General features: G+C 36.9%; 1 protein-coding gene across 7 annotated transcripts in view; it reads right to left on the bottom strand.

Annotated features, from left to right (window-relative positions):
- Positions 1-14,917, bottom strand: part of LOC108709786 (diacylglycerol kinase eta) — a 127,874-nt gene that overhangs the window by 41,039 nt on the left and 71,918 nt on the right. For all 7 annotated transcript variants that reach the window (XR_001934689.2, XR_001934690.2, XM_018249933.2 and 4 more), the window contains 5 exons: positions 6,626-6,730; positions 5,788-5,920; positions 1,992-2,098; positions 662-787; positions 230-332 (listed from right to left, as the gene is read on the bottom strand). Coding sequence is in view for 5 of the 7 variants with exons in the window: in XM_018249933.2 (XP_018105422.1) it covers positions 230-332; positions 662-787; positions 1,992-2,098; positions 5,788-5,920; positions 6,626-6,730 (574 nt within the window). In the remaining 2 variants the exon portion in view is untranslated. The remainder of the gene's footprint in view (positions 1-229; positions 333-661; positions 788-1,991; positions 2,099-5,787; positions 5,921-6,625; positions 6,731-14,917) is intronic.

Raw genomic sequence — 14,917 nt, 5'->3', positions numbered from 1 at the left:
ATATGGAAGTAGAATTCTGAGCCAAATCTGTGCTCTCAGCAGATCAGCTTCATAAAAATGTATTTGCAGCCCTTAACCCACTTTATTTCTCTTCTTTTATTACTACTACTAATTCTCTTCATAATTTGCATTTGTATTAACTCAGCAAAACTTAAAATATCCTTCAATGCAAATGGTTAACAAAATGTGTATACCAGTAATTATAGACCATTATTGTTCAAGCACACACCATCAGAGTCTATACTATTGAGTGCCGTTGGAGGTATGATGGAGACTTTGCACTGGCCAAGTGGACACTTTCGAGGATACTGGTCCTTGCATGCTGTGTGCACCTGGAAATAATAAGTGACAAGTTTTTAGACATTATTACTACAGCAAATTAATCCAGACTCTCGTCGGTACAACAATGCCCACTTCTCATCTGACATTGGTACTAGATAATAAGATACCTTTATCTTTGCATCTAAATACATTTACTCCTAATGACACACGCCTTAGCAAGATTTACTGTCTGAAAACAGCCAACCTCCACTGCACCTACAAAGCTGCAATCACATTTAATCCTACATACCACAACTTTGAATTCACATTTCCTAAAAAAAAAAATTAAAAAAAACCCTTATTTCGAAAATTTTAGATAATTTACAGTTCTTGTTCTCACCATTGCTTTACACCAAAGGCACCTCCAGTCCTGCAGACGTAATACACTGCCACATGTTTTGTCACAAACATCACATTTAGCACTAACAGGCAAATTCCCCTCTAGCCACTGGTGAGGCATTGCTATCTGAGAAGGAAACACAGTCAGAATACAAATATCAGACACAGCCAATCATACTGAAATGATATTACTCAATCACATAAATTGTATTCATCTTGATTAGTACTTGCAATTTAATTAGTAAATAAGATATTTCAATCACCAAATGAAATTTTGAAGTACATGAAGTATAGGGAAAAAATAAAAACAGAGAAACAAAAGCAGATTCTCAAAATGTCTAGATAGTAACATGAGATATGTGCTATTTCTTAAAGGAGAAGGAAAGCTACCAAAGCAGTTTATTGCCAATAGATTAGCCACAATAGTGAAAGTTATAAAGCTATATTTATTCTGCAGAATGCTTTACCATACCGGAGTAAACCATGCTAGAAATTCTCTTTTTTTAAGGATAGCAGCTGCCATATTAGCTTGGTGTGACATCACTTCCTGCCCGAGTCTCTCCCTGCTTACTCATAGCTCTGGGCTCAGATTATAGCAGGGAGTGGAGGAAGGGGGGGGGGAGAGGAGTAAACTGAGCATGCTCTAAGGCCTAGCCCTGAAGGTTTATGCTGAAAACATAAAGTTTGATACAGAAGCCCATGTGTCCACAATACAAGGAAAGACATGCCGTGTTTCTTTTGACACAGGACTCAGAGCAGCATTACTTTACGGGTTTACTGGTGTTTTTATATAAACCTTTCTGATACATTTTAGCCTTTCCTTATCCTTTATGGAATAAATAAATAATGCATTGTATTTTAAAATTGGGTTAATAAACTACTGAATTATTTGCAACACTTTGTTTTTAGCAGATTTAGAGAACTGTATATTTATTTCAGTGTTACAAATAAAAGAACTAAAAACAACTTAATAGGGAAGTTTAAAAAATTTAAGTAAAGCTAGCTATAAAGATAGTGTCCATGTAACAGAACTAAACAGACTTCATGCTTGTATGAAACATTTCACAGCTATAAGACTCCTCGTCTTATAATTGACGAACTCAATTTACATAAAATGGTATATACACCTTTAAGAAATAGAAAGCAAAATGTGTCACGTGTCACTGTCAGATCCAGCTTTAGTTATAAACACAATTTATTTGGTTCCACAAATATTGAGGCTGGTGTGAGAGAGTACAATTTCTAATGTAAGTCAGAGCAGGTAATGTTTCCTCTAGATTTCAAGAAAAAGGTAAATTAGTAAAATTGCACAAGAAAGGTTTAACACTCACACCATCCTCGTCCTCAATAATATCTTTGCCAACTGAAGCCAGAGTGGTCCACTTGCAGTTGTTTGTTGCTCTAACTGCACATCTTTTATGGGCTTTAAATTTGCAGACTTTAGGGAAACAGAGAATATTTGATGTTAGATTGGTATCATAACAGCCATTAACAAAACAATTTACCTAATGAAATGTGGGAGATAAAATGCTGTGCAGGCTTTGAGGTGATTTTCTTAAAAACCACCAACTTTAAGAAGATTGGAGCTGAGATTTGTTAAAAAGTCTCCAAAAATAAGCATATTTTGTTACCCATTATTAAGTCCTTTTATCAGATTTCTGTAGGGGAGCACAGGCACCCTGTACTGTACATCAGGAACTAAGTCAGGGCCTAAGAATAAGAATGTATAAGAATGTAACAGATAGTTTAAAAAATGCCTTAGAATGGTCCCATCTTCATACTAGTTTCTCAAAAACCTCTAGATGGAAATATTATTCCTATGGATTCAGCTATCTTCTGGAAATAAAACCTGCAGCTTTTTTGTTTATTCCTGGAATGTATACTTTGAAAATTGTGGGCATCAAATTTTCAGCCCAATGAAAAATCTTGTCCATCTCCTTCATGGTTCTGCACTGTGGCATCTTCCCTGATGATGCATGCCACCGCTGTGGCACTGTCACGCTAAACTCAGCGCAGCGTATCCATACACTACAAGGGACCGGCGAGAGTGCATGGAATCAGTTTTAAACACATCACTCTTCAGTGTTCAGAATAATGCCAAGAAACTCCATCCAGAATGGACTTTTAAAGGTTCAGAATCCATCCTAGGAGATGCTACTAGACATCGCTAGTTTCATGTTTCTTTCTTCTGGGCTCTTCTGGGTTAGACATTTTATCAGAAGATTGCACAGTAATAGCATGGTGCCTTGAATTCGCAGATATGCAGTCACTAATAACATTAACTTTGTGGACATTCGTGGAGCAGTCGTATGACCAAAAGTTGAACCACACACTGAAAGAGATTGATACTTTAAATAGAGAAGATGGTGATGGACCAGATGGAAATGTAGAGGTATGTATCACTACTGAAGCAATATATTCTCCTGGTTCAAGAGCCTGAATGGCTGACTTCAGACTTTCAGTCTTGAAACTGTCTTTTTGAGAACAATGAACAGGTTCAAATAAAAATTGCAAAATAGTTTGTGTACTGGAACAATGACCTGGCACACACACTTCTACCATCTACCATCTGGTGAAATGCTGCCATTGTATGGTCTACCTGTCAGCTCTTGACATTGACATAAAAAAAAAAAGCAGAGTAGAGAAGTGTTGAAAAATTCTGTGGGTTAGAAACTAAACTCAGAGCTTAGGGGTCTTGATAAATGTCCCTCCCATATACCTGCAAAGGCTCATACGGTGGTTAGTCGCCAAGCGACAAATCTTCACTACTGCAGCCGACTAATCTCCCCAAATGCCTTCGCCCGCCGGCAGGATAGCATATGTATCACTTCGGTTTTCCAAAGCTGCCTCATGAGAACTAAAGACTTTTTTCAATTACTTTCTATTTTCTAAAGTGTAAAGTTTCATTTTTCGCCTTCTAAAGCAGCTCTGGGAGGGGGAGTCACAGACTCTTAAAGGGGTTGTTCACCTTCAAACAACTAGTTGGTTTCAGTAAGATCACCAGAAATAAACACTTTTTCCAATTACTTTTTATTTTCTATGGGTCACTGTTTTTCTAATTTTGAAGAGTAAAGTGTAATTTTTCACCTTTTAAAGCAGCTCTGGGTCGCCGCCCCTGTTCGAAATTGATACATTTAGTTGATACATTTCTTGTGTTTGTCCCTGCTGAGCAGAATCTCTGGGTTTCATCACAGGCAGCTGTTAGAACTGATACAATTGTTGCTAATACTCCAGAGATGCTGATGAGAAATGTATCAACTAAATGTTGCAAAAAACAGTTTAGAATCTGCGCCTGATTTACTGAGCTGGAACACCCGAGACAGGAACATTCAACTTTAAACTTAGATTTTGTAAAACAGTAAAAAATAAATAATGGACAGTAACTAAAAAAAAAATATCTATTTCTGGAGAACAATCTGAAAACAACTGAACTGAAAAAAAGTGTTTGGAAGGTGAACAACCCCTTTAAACTGATCTAAATTGATACATTTAGTTGATACATTAGTTATCTTTATCCCTGCTGAGCAGAATCCCTGAGTTTCATTAAAGGCAACTGTTAGAACTGATACAATAGTTGTGAACATTCCACAGCTACTGCTGAGAAATGTCTCAACTAATTGTATCAATTAAATGTAGCATATTGAATCAGTTCAGAATGCACCTAGATCACTGAGCTGCCAGACTGAACCACTAGAGCAGGGGTAGGCAACCCGTGGCTCCGGAGCCTCATGTGGCTCTTCATCCTGCTTGCTGCGGCTCGGTCTTGCACGTTGTCTATATAGCCCTCGCACCTGCTGGCGGCTTCTTGAGTTCAGTTGCGAGGGCTGTAAAGACATCCCAGGAGTGACAGGCAAGACCAAGCCACAGCAAAATGAATCATCATGGTCCTTACCGAAGTCACACACTCAAGATGAGAGAAAAGGGAAGATCAGCATGGAGCTTCAGAAACAGAAGTCACATTAAACTAGGGTTGCCACCTGGCTGGTATTTTACCGGCCTGGTCGGTAAAAATTATGGTTGATCCCAATGTTATTAATAGGGAAAAATGTAAATATATAGGAAGGCCGGTATTTTTTTCCGGAAAAGGTGGCAACCTTAAATTAAGCAGATGAGAACACTAGCATTTAATAAGGCTATTAAGTGTTTAATTTATTTCAAAGTAGGCCTACACATACACCCTGCACTTCTGTTTGTTGTAATCTGTTGTTGTAACAGTTAAAATTAAAAAAAGGTTAAAACTTTTAAAAGTTTATAAGCTGTGTTATGTTTTGCGGCTCCAGACTATTTTTCTCTAGTGGAAGAGGGGGCAAAATGGCTATTTTGATAGTAAAGGTTGCTGACCCCTGCACTAGAGACAGGAAAATTAAACTATAAACTTACATTTTGGGAAAATAGTGAAAAATAAATTATGGAAATTCATTGAAAAAAGTCTGGTGAACTATGTGAAAACATCTCTTTAAACAACTGTTTAGTCACTATCAAATACAAGGTACTAATTTATAACAGTTAAAAATGTTATCAATTAACATTTTAAAAATTGTTTGTTTTAAAGAGTGCTATTGGAAATGACACTGCTGCATTTTTGTTGCTATGTGATTGAGTTTATGGATTACAGACATCATACCTGTAAGCTATTTAGTGAATAAAAAAGTGCAATGAATACCTTCATTTCTAAAAGGAGGAAAATGGCTTTCAAGATTATTATTATTATTATTTTTATTTAATGCTGTATGAGCAAAAGTAGTGAATTCTGAAAGTTTATTAGACATTTTTAGATACACTGTGCCATTGACCAATATTGTTGTTAAGGTGCAAATAAGTTACAGATTTTGCTACAATGTAAATCACAAAATTGTAGTATAGTGACCAGAGGCTAATAAATTTACAACTGAAGCCAGGTAGTACTGTTTCATTATTGCAGAAAAAAAGGAAATCATTTTTAAAAATATTAATTATTTGCTTAAAATGTACTCTATTGAAATTGGCCTTCCATAATTCAGAGCATTCTGGATAATTGGGTTTTCCAAACCCAAGATTCCCAGGAATCCCAAACCCATAATTTGGGTACCACTTTGTTTCACAAAAAATATAAATTTTAGCTTTAATAAAGCAATACTAAACACATACCTTCACAAGACAGGCCATGGGAGGTGACCCCGGAAAGGCTTTCCCTGCACACATTACAGAAGGTGGGTCTGGCATGGGAGCACGCATACCAGTTATGCATCCCTGAGAAGTGTTCCACATTAAACTGTGCAGTCTAACAAGAGAAAAATTGAGACAAAACATGGCAGTTCTGCTAACACTAAAACTGAATACAACATAATTAACACACAATTACATGGATGCTAGGTAATATATAACTTACAGAGACATACTCAAAATATGAAGAAACATGGCAATAGCAATACTGAATACAACTAAAATTACAAATGAATACAAATAAAGTAAAAAATAAATTGTTTATGATGATGGAAATCAGACCTCAGTTAAAATAATTTTCTTAGGGAGATGTGGGATGCCAAAGGGGTTCAATTACATTTTTTTAAGGTGTGGAGTAAACTTATATTTCTTATGTCCACTAACATGTTATTACCACATATCTGCATTACAAATACTGTAATTATATGCATGACAATCCCAATTGTTGTTTATATGCTCCAGCACAAACTTTAAATATAGAAGAAACAATCTCCATTTCTGTAGCAGGGTACATACATTAATGCACATTATCATATACAAGGCATCCGTTTCCCATCCGTTTACATTTAGCAGCAGAGACAAATCTGCAATGTTTCTGCCCAAGACCAAAGGAGAATGGAGGGATGCCCTAAAATTTGGGAGGGTTAACAGTACCTGAATCTGGCTTCTCCTTAAGTGTTTGTAATGAACTGTAAATTTTAGTCAGCACAATCTTCCTTGTTTTTATCCATATAATGAGCTATTCAGAGAAGTATTTGCCTACCTCATAATGCTCTCTTGACTGGACAGACTTTAGTGAGCTGATCCAATCCTCCATTTCTTTTCTGTTTTCAGCACACAGTATAAGCCTTCTGAAAGGGGTGATTACCTGTGGAAAGAAAAGAAAAACCCCCTGTGATGTTTAGGAGTGAGCAAAGAGAGTGACACTAGGAGAGAGAAAAGTAAAGGCGGCATGGATATCCAGGGAGTGTTCTCCATTCACACTGATGAGATGCTCTCTAATGCTGCGTAATCGTTTAAGCTCTGCAGACTGACTTGATGGAAAAAAATAAGAGGGAGGGGGAGAAAAAAAGTACACTTTCATCTCTCAGCTTACTTTCTGTACCCAGCAGATATTTTCTACAGAAAGTGGAAAACAGTTTCCACACAATCCAGGCAATTCAAAGTCTGCATTCGGCAGTCAATGTCTAGAAACAGAGAGTGACCTAACTTAACCACAATGCTGCGCCACTAGCTGTGACATTAAGCCACAATTTCATAGGGAGTGTGCTGTACAACTTCATGGAGACATGTCAACTATTTTACCTGCTACCAGTTTACAAATAGGGTGCATACTGCCAATAGTTGAATACTTAGCACAAGGTCCAGCACATATAACTTATAGTAAATAAATAACATGCACAGTTACTCACTCTTACTGGATTTATTATTGTTAATAGTCTCAGCATATCATACATCAATCATAATTAAAAATCATTTTAAAACATATCACGTGGCAGTGTCATCCCTCTGTGCGCAAAACCCCTTGTCACCCACTCCCTCCTGAACCATCTCACATTATTGCGTGGTACATCAAAGGAGGTCATGTCACCTACTCACCCAGTCACGGACATTAACAGCCTGGTCTACCCCTTCCTGTACTTTGAACCTGAATAACCTGTTACCACTCATTACTGAAAATCATTAAAAACAAACCCTGAAATACTCAACAACAGGCATTGTTGGGCAGAAGTGGTAGTACGACCAATGTGAATGTCCTCCAGACATGAAATAAAAAATGTCTGGGTTGGTGTCTCTGGTTCATGGTGTTCCCAAGAGGCTACTGGAACTCACAGGAAAGAATTATTGTAGTTAGTAATAAAATATACTAAAGCACAATATTATTTTTAGTATTACCCTGGAAGGGTTAATGTGCATAAAATATTTACGTGTGTGTGTGTGTGTGTGTGTGTGTATGTTGTTTAAGTTCTTGTATAGTGACAATCCATATTTAAATATTCTAGCTATTTTTGGGAAGTTATCTTAGAACCTATTTTAAGCTTGCAAAATCTGGCAAAAAACCCCATAAAAATACTGGGGGTTATTTATCAACACCGGGCAAATTTGCCCATGGGCAGTAACCCATGGCAACCAATCATATTGCTGCATTCATTGTTCTATTTGCTGCTGGCTTTAAAAAGCTATTCACTGATTGGTTGTTATGGGTAACTGCCCATGGGCAAATTTGCCCAGTGTTGATAAATGAGCCCCACTGACTTAATACCCATTCTTGAGAAAATGTACTTTGCAAGTATATTGTTGCATGGCTTTTCTGCCAGTGCCCTCATACAGTTAGGTCCATAAATATTTGGACAAACAATTTTTTTTTCTAATTTTGGTTTTGTACATCACCACAATGAATTTTAAATGAAATAATCTCAGATGCAGTTGAACTGCAGACTTTCAGCTTTAATTCAGTGGGTTGAACAAAAAGATTGCATAAGAATGTGAGGAACTAAAGCCTTTTTTTAACACTATCATTTCATTTCAGGGGCTCAAAAGTAAATGGACAAATTAAAAAACTTAAAATAAAATGTTCATTTCTAATACTTGGTTGAAAACCCTTTGCTGGCAATGACAGCCTGATGTCTTAAACTCATGGACATCACCAGATTCTGGGTTTCCTCCTTTTTAATGCTCTGCCAGGCCTTTACTGCAGCGGCTTTCAGTTTTCAGTTCAGTTTAGTCTTCAACAAGTGAAATGCTTGCTCAATTGGGTTCAGATCTGGTTGACTGCTTTGGCCTTTCAAGAATATTCCACTTCTTTGCTTTAATAAACTCCTGGGTTGCTTTCGCTGTATGTTTTGGGTCATTATCCTTCTGTTTTATGAAATGCCTCCCAATCAATCTGACTGCATTTAGCATGTTTTGAGTAGACAGTATGTCTCTGAACACCTCAGAATTCATTCGGCTGCTTCTGTCCTGTCACATCATGGATAAACACTAGTGTCCCAGTGCCACTGGCAGCCATGCACACCCAAGCTATCACACTGCCTACACCATGTTTTATAGATGATGTGGTACGCTTTGGATGTGGTATGCTTTGGATGGATGTGTTCCACGCCTTTTCCATACTGTTTTCTTGCCATCATTCTGGTAGAGGTTGATCTTGGTTTCATCTGTCCAAAGAATGTTTTTCCAGAACTGTGCTGGCTTTTTTATATATTTTTTTTTTTATAGCAAAGTCCAAACTAGCCTTTCTATTCTTGATGCTTAGTGCTTAGCTTGAGTGGCTTGTACCTTGCAGTGCACCCTCTGTATTTACTTTCATGCAGTCTTCTCTTTATCATAGACCTGAATATCGATACGCCTACCTCCTGGAGAGTGTTGTTCACTTGTTTGGCAGTTGTGAAGGGGTTTCTCTTCACCATGGAAATGATTCTGTGATCATCCACCACTGTTGTCTTCCATGGATGTCCAGGTCTTTTAGCGTTGCTGAGTTCACCAGTGCTTTCTTTCTTCGGATGTATCAAACTGTAGATGTTGCCACTCATAATATTGTAGCAATTTCTCAGATGGGTTTTTCTATTTTTGCAGCTTAAGGATGGCTTGTTTCACCTGCATGGAGAGCTCCGTTGACCACATGTTGCCTGTTCAGAGCAAAAACTTCCACATACAAGCACCCCCCCCCCCCCAAATCAACTCCAGGGCTCTTATCTACTTCATTGATAGACCTAACAAAGAAATAGCCCACACTTGCCCATGAAATAGCCTTTGAGTCAATTGTCCGATTACTTTTGAGACCCTGAAATGAAGTGATTGTTTTAAAAAAAAAAAGGCTTTCGTTCCTCACATTTTTATGCAATCTTTTTGTTCAACTCACTGAACTAAAGCTGAAAGTCTGCAGTTCAACTGCATCTGAGTTATTTCATTTAAAATTCATTGTGGTAATTTACAGAACCAAAATTAGAAAAAAAGTTGTCTGTCCAAATATTTATGGACCTAACTGTATATCACTTAAACTGGGACATATATTACTTACTTAAAACAGCCCCAAACTATGCATGGCATAGTCTGCAGGATAGGAAGCAGGCAGTTTAAAACGGGATTCAAAAAATATTAACATATATTTAGATAGTTCACCAAATATCAAAATACAAAATAAAGGTACGTGAGAGATATTAAACTTTATTGACCATGGTGGTCAGATTTTGCCCTATATATGGAGGTTGCTAAATTAAAAACAAAAAACAATACCTTAGGTCTCCAGTTATTAACTATCACTGTAAGTTACATGCCAAAGAGAGGAACTGCTCACCCATTCAGGACTTTGGCCCTCACAGTTCAGTGAGTTAACAGAAAATGTGTGGGAGGGATTTGACAGCACAAAGTTAGCATAGCAAAAAGAACATGTTTTTCACCTTCTGTCAAATAAAAATAGTGAAGGGGTGAAGTAGAAATAATTCTCCTTTATAAGCCTCTAAATTAGTTTGCAGCTATAGTGTTTGCCTGGAGTGACTGGCCGAAACACATCAGTACACTTGTATCAAGATCTATGAGACAAGCATCTCTGCAGAAGCACTGTGAGGGATAAGAACCGGCACAAACCTCTTGGGCTTTTTAATTTAACAGACAAATATATTCAACAGGGGGAAACAGTGGCTACAAATGTCTTTAGGACAGGTTCTTCTGTTTGTGCTCCCATTTCCTATTATTCATGCTATTTCCACATATTTATAGTTACACTGCTCTTTCCATCATTTCTCTCAATCACACAATACCCACAACAAGCAAACACTAACCCTTTTATGTATGTGCCAAAAGTGTGCATTTATTTTATAATCATGTATTTAACTTGCACCAGATTTTAATGCACTGCTTGGAATTTTAAGACATTCCCCGTAGTCTCTGCCCCAGCAGAATTTACAATCCAATTACCCTACGACATGTACGCACACCAATTAACTGCATTTGATACCAATTTACCTAAAACCACTTTGATATGCATACATATAAAAAGTATATGGTAAAACAAATTGCTTTTCACTTCTTTGGGACTTCACCAGAAAAAAAAAATCACCTCACCAAATGTTCAACCCTCTCAACATACCTGGATAAATGAGTGTGAATCACTAATGGACATGTGTGTGATAGTAACAGAAACACGTTCACTGAATGTACCTGTACCTGATACAAATCATAGTTGGAGAAGAAATGGGAATCTATCCAAATCTATACTCAAAAGGAGTATAAATTAAATATATCATGCAAACACAGAAAGAGCTACTTAATTCTGAAGTCCCGGCATACCTCACAACATTTTGGAAAAAAAAAGAGGGACAGAAAAGTTGGCATGTGTAGCGCGGTGACATTTTGACCACACCCATTTTGTGGCCATCCCCCCTAATTACCATGTTCACAAAATTTGGCAGGTTATGAAAGTTTGAACATATTTCTGTGTTTTTTTTTAGTTATTATAGTTTCCCTAATGAAGGAGAATAGTCCTTTAAGCTGTAAGTCTAACGTATCTTATCTTGTTACAATTACTTATTTCCGTATTTCAAAGTTGTTACAAAAGTATCTTATCTCCTGCTGTAGCTGTTCTGGGCTCTCTGCCAAAAGCCAATTAGTTAGAAAGTTAGAAACTTTTTTTCTTTTTCTGGCTGTTCAGTGCAGAGAAAAATGGGACTTTCCGTTACAAATGAGGGACTGCAGGTTGAGCTGTCAAAAGAGGGACTGTCCCTCTAAAAACGGGACAGTTGGGAGGTATGGCTTATGTGCTACTTACAGAGTAATGGGGAAAATGCACAGAGGGGGATAAAACATATGAAAAGAAGGGATATTTTGGTCTACTTTGGTGAGTTATCCTACAAAGATTGGTCATGTTTTGTGCTTAAATGTTTATGGTCAAAAAGTATGCACAGCCTAACAATTTTAACCAGTTTTTTATATACGAGTTTTACGTTTATTTTTAACAATCTAAAAGAACTGCCTCATCAGATTTCCGCATTTCAACAAATACCCTATTCTTATTTTAATATAAGTAACACCTTAAAATAACATTAGAAGATACTAATTCAATTTATTGAATACATTAAATTTATTTGCAGGCCTTCAGCCAGAAGAGATATAAAACCCAGGTATAACGCCCCTTAGTTAAAGCTTGTAGGTATAAATGAAGAACATAGAAACTTGAATTTAATTTCTAATTACAAACAACAAAGCACCTTTTGTTAACCCTTGAATAGCTGGGTTGTTTTGATCTTGCCCTTAAGTGTGACCTCTTTAGAATCAATGGCATTCCAGTGTCTTTGATTCTTTGTTTCAAAATAGAGTTCATCAATGCTGAATCTACAGTTCTGGCACAATGGCATTTTAAGGGCAGCACCATAGGTTTCAAAAGGGGTAGCGCTTAAAAGGTTAACCATTTACAAAAGACAGTTTTGACCTGAGATGTGAAGGTTGCTTAAGGACAGAATAGATTAGTACAGTATAAACTGAGAGGTGGTGCAAATGTTTTAGGTACTAAAAATGACGGCATTATTGAGCTTTAGATTTACTTCACCAACATGCAACACATCTGACAATGTTTAAACCAATTACATTCAATTACAGTACATCACACCCAAGAACTTTGCTACATTTCAAACCCTTATCCAAGTCCAATGACATCAAACATATACAGGCAAGCTGGGAAACCTGACACAAAGCTGATATAAGGATATTTTTAAATCCTAAAAGTATTGTCAAATAATCTCCCTACATGTGGATAAAATTAACTCAAACGCATATCGTATTCTTAACACTGCCTTCTGTGCCATAGTTAACATGGAGAAACGTGTATGCTGATATACTGGAAGAATAGATAGACAAAAGGTCAGTGTTCAAACACAAACATGATCTATAATTAGTCTTGCAGGCTTTCGTGTAGTATGAGATTATTTTCCTTTAGCCCAGTTCAGGAAAAACAGATAATGTTTCTCAGTGAAGACTTAATGCATACAACAATTCCACCCCCGTTAGACTGGAGCCTAATGGAGGCTTTATTACTTCAATCATGTCATTCCATGGGCAGCTCATCAGCAAGAAAAGTCATTAACTTACAACAATGTTCCAGTTTTATAAACAACTATAAATACCTTACCAATAATTCCTGGGTGGACATACCGTTGTCATTGCCATTTTGGCTGCCCCCCACTAGGCAGCAAGAGGCACTCTGAGAATTAGACCCAGTTTACGAACACAGGGCAAATGTGAAGTAATTAATAGCAAGCCTGAGATTTATCTTTCCTTTTTCTCTCACCAATGCTTTCAAAATACAATTAAACTTGTTTTTTCCCTAGCACTACTCTATTATAATAAACACTGCTTGTTGTTTCAAACCACAAATTCATGCTAGTGTTCTTTTTCAAACAACATACTGCTATATTTTTTCATGAAACAAATATCATATATAAACAGTTGGTAAACAATTAGACAAAAATACATAACTTGATCCTAGCTTCAAGCCCCCTTTTAACTTTACCCTAGTTAATATTTGGAAATGGTATATAGCACCCAATAAATGGTCAGAGATTGTTGCAAATTGTAAATCAACATCAAACAGCCAAAGAAGCAAGGCCATACTTTTTAATGCTTTGGGCTACACGCCAAATATTTAATATGCCTGTCTACAAGCTTTATGTCTATGTGCTGAAGATGCACATCATGTCTACTGGACACATCTTACTGCATTTGAAATGTACAACACAAGGAAAGAGAATTGCATTATGGTCAGATTAAATAATTATACACAATTGGTCATAAAACTTGGACATTTCAAACATGAAAGGACTGAGAATATATAGGGGGTTTATGCCCAATATGTATTCACCTTAGGCATTTTATTACTACAGGCATGGGAGCCCATTATCCAGAAACCTGTTATCCAGAATGCTCCAAATTACAGAAAAGAGGTCTCCCATAGAATCCATTATTATAAAATAATCCAATTTAAAAAAAAAAAAAAATATTATCTTGTACTCTGTAATAATAAAACAGTACCTTGTACTTGAGTCAAACTAAGATATTATGATTTTTTATTGGAGGCAAAAGCAGCTTATTGGGTTGATTTAATGTTTACATGATTTTCTAGTACAGTTAAGGCATGAAGAACCAAATTATGGAAAGATCCATTATCTGGAAAACTCCAGCTCCCGAGCATTCTGGATAACAAGTCCCATACCTGTACTTTTTTTTATTTCTTTTACATATAGTATGCACTAGAGCAGTGATCCCCAACCAGTAGCTCGCGAGCAACATGTTGCTCTCCAACCCCTTGGATGTTGCTCTCTGTGTCCTCAGAGCAGATGCTTATTTTTGAATTCCAGGCTTGGAAGCAAGTTTTAATTGCATAAAAACTAAGTATAGTACCAAGTAGAGTCTCTTGTAGGCTGCCAGTCCACATAGGGGCAACCAAATAGCCAATCACAGCACTTATTTGGCACCCCAAGGGACTATTTTATGCTTGTGTTGCTCTCCAACTCTTTTTACATTTGAATGTGGCTCCCGGGTAAAAAAAGGTTGGGGACCCCTGCACTAGAGAATGCTTTAAATGTGTTAATGGTTGACAGTCGTACCAAGCCAGTAAGCAAATAGTCAATCACAATCGCCTTTTTCCTTTTGTTGGTGCACGTTTTCCAATGGCCACTTTCCACGGGCAATACTTGAAGAAGCGTTAGAACAGCACCAAACGCAATTCTGAAAAAAAGCCTTTATTGGTGTGTGGGCATTACACATTTTTTTTTTATTCAGAATTGAGTTTGGTGCTGTTCTAATGCTTCTAGTCGTACCAGTTAATACACAAATGGCCATGTGTACACAGCCTAACTATACTTGTTTTTTCACCATCATTTGGGGAAGCAGATGAGGAGATTAAATCTTGGACATTTTCTCTTTAGCTCTTAAGCTTCGATAAAACTATTTTACACAGATACATTTTACAAGATGCATAAAGATTAAATGATAAAAATATTCCAAAGTCTGTGCTCTGTATATGCACTTCTATTAGACTTTCGAAAAATACATAAATCCTTTG

The sequence above is a fragment of the Xenopus laevis genome, chromosome 2S, assembly GCF_017654675.1.
Source record: "Xenopus laevis strain J_2021 chromosome 2S, Xenopus_laevis_v10.1, whole genome shotgun sequence".
Lineage (NCBI taxonomy): Eukaryota > Metazoa > Chordata > Amphibia > Anura > Pipidae > Xenopus > Xenopus laevis.
The sequence above is the reverse complement of the archived record's forward strand: the minus strand, read 5'-3'. Positions and strand labels throughout refer to the sequence as shown.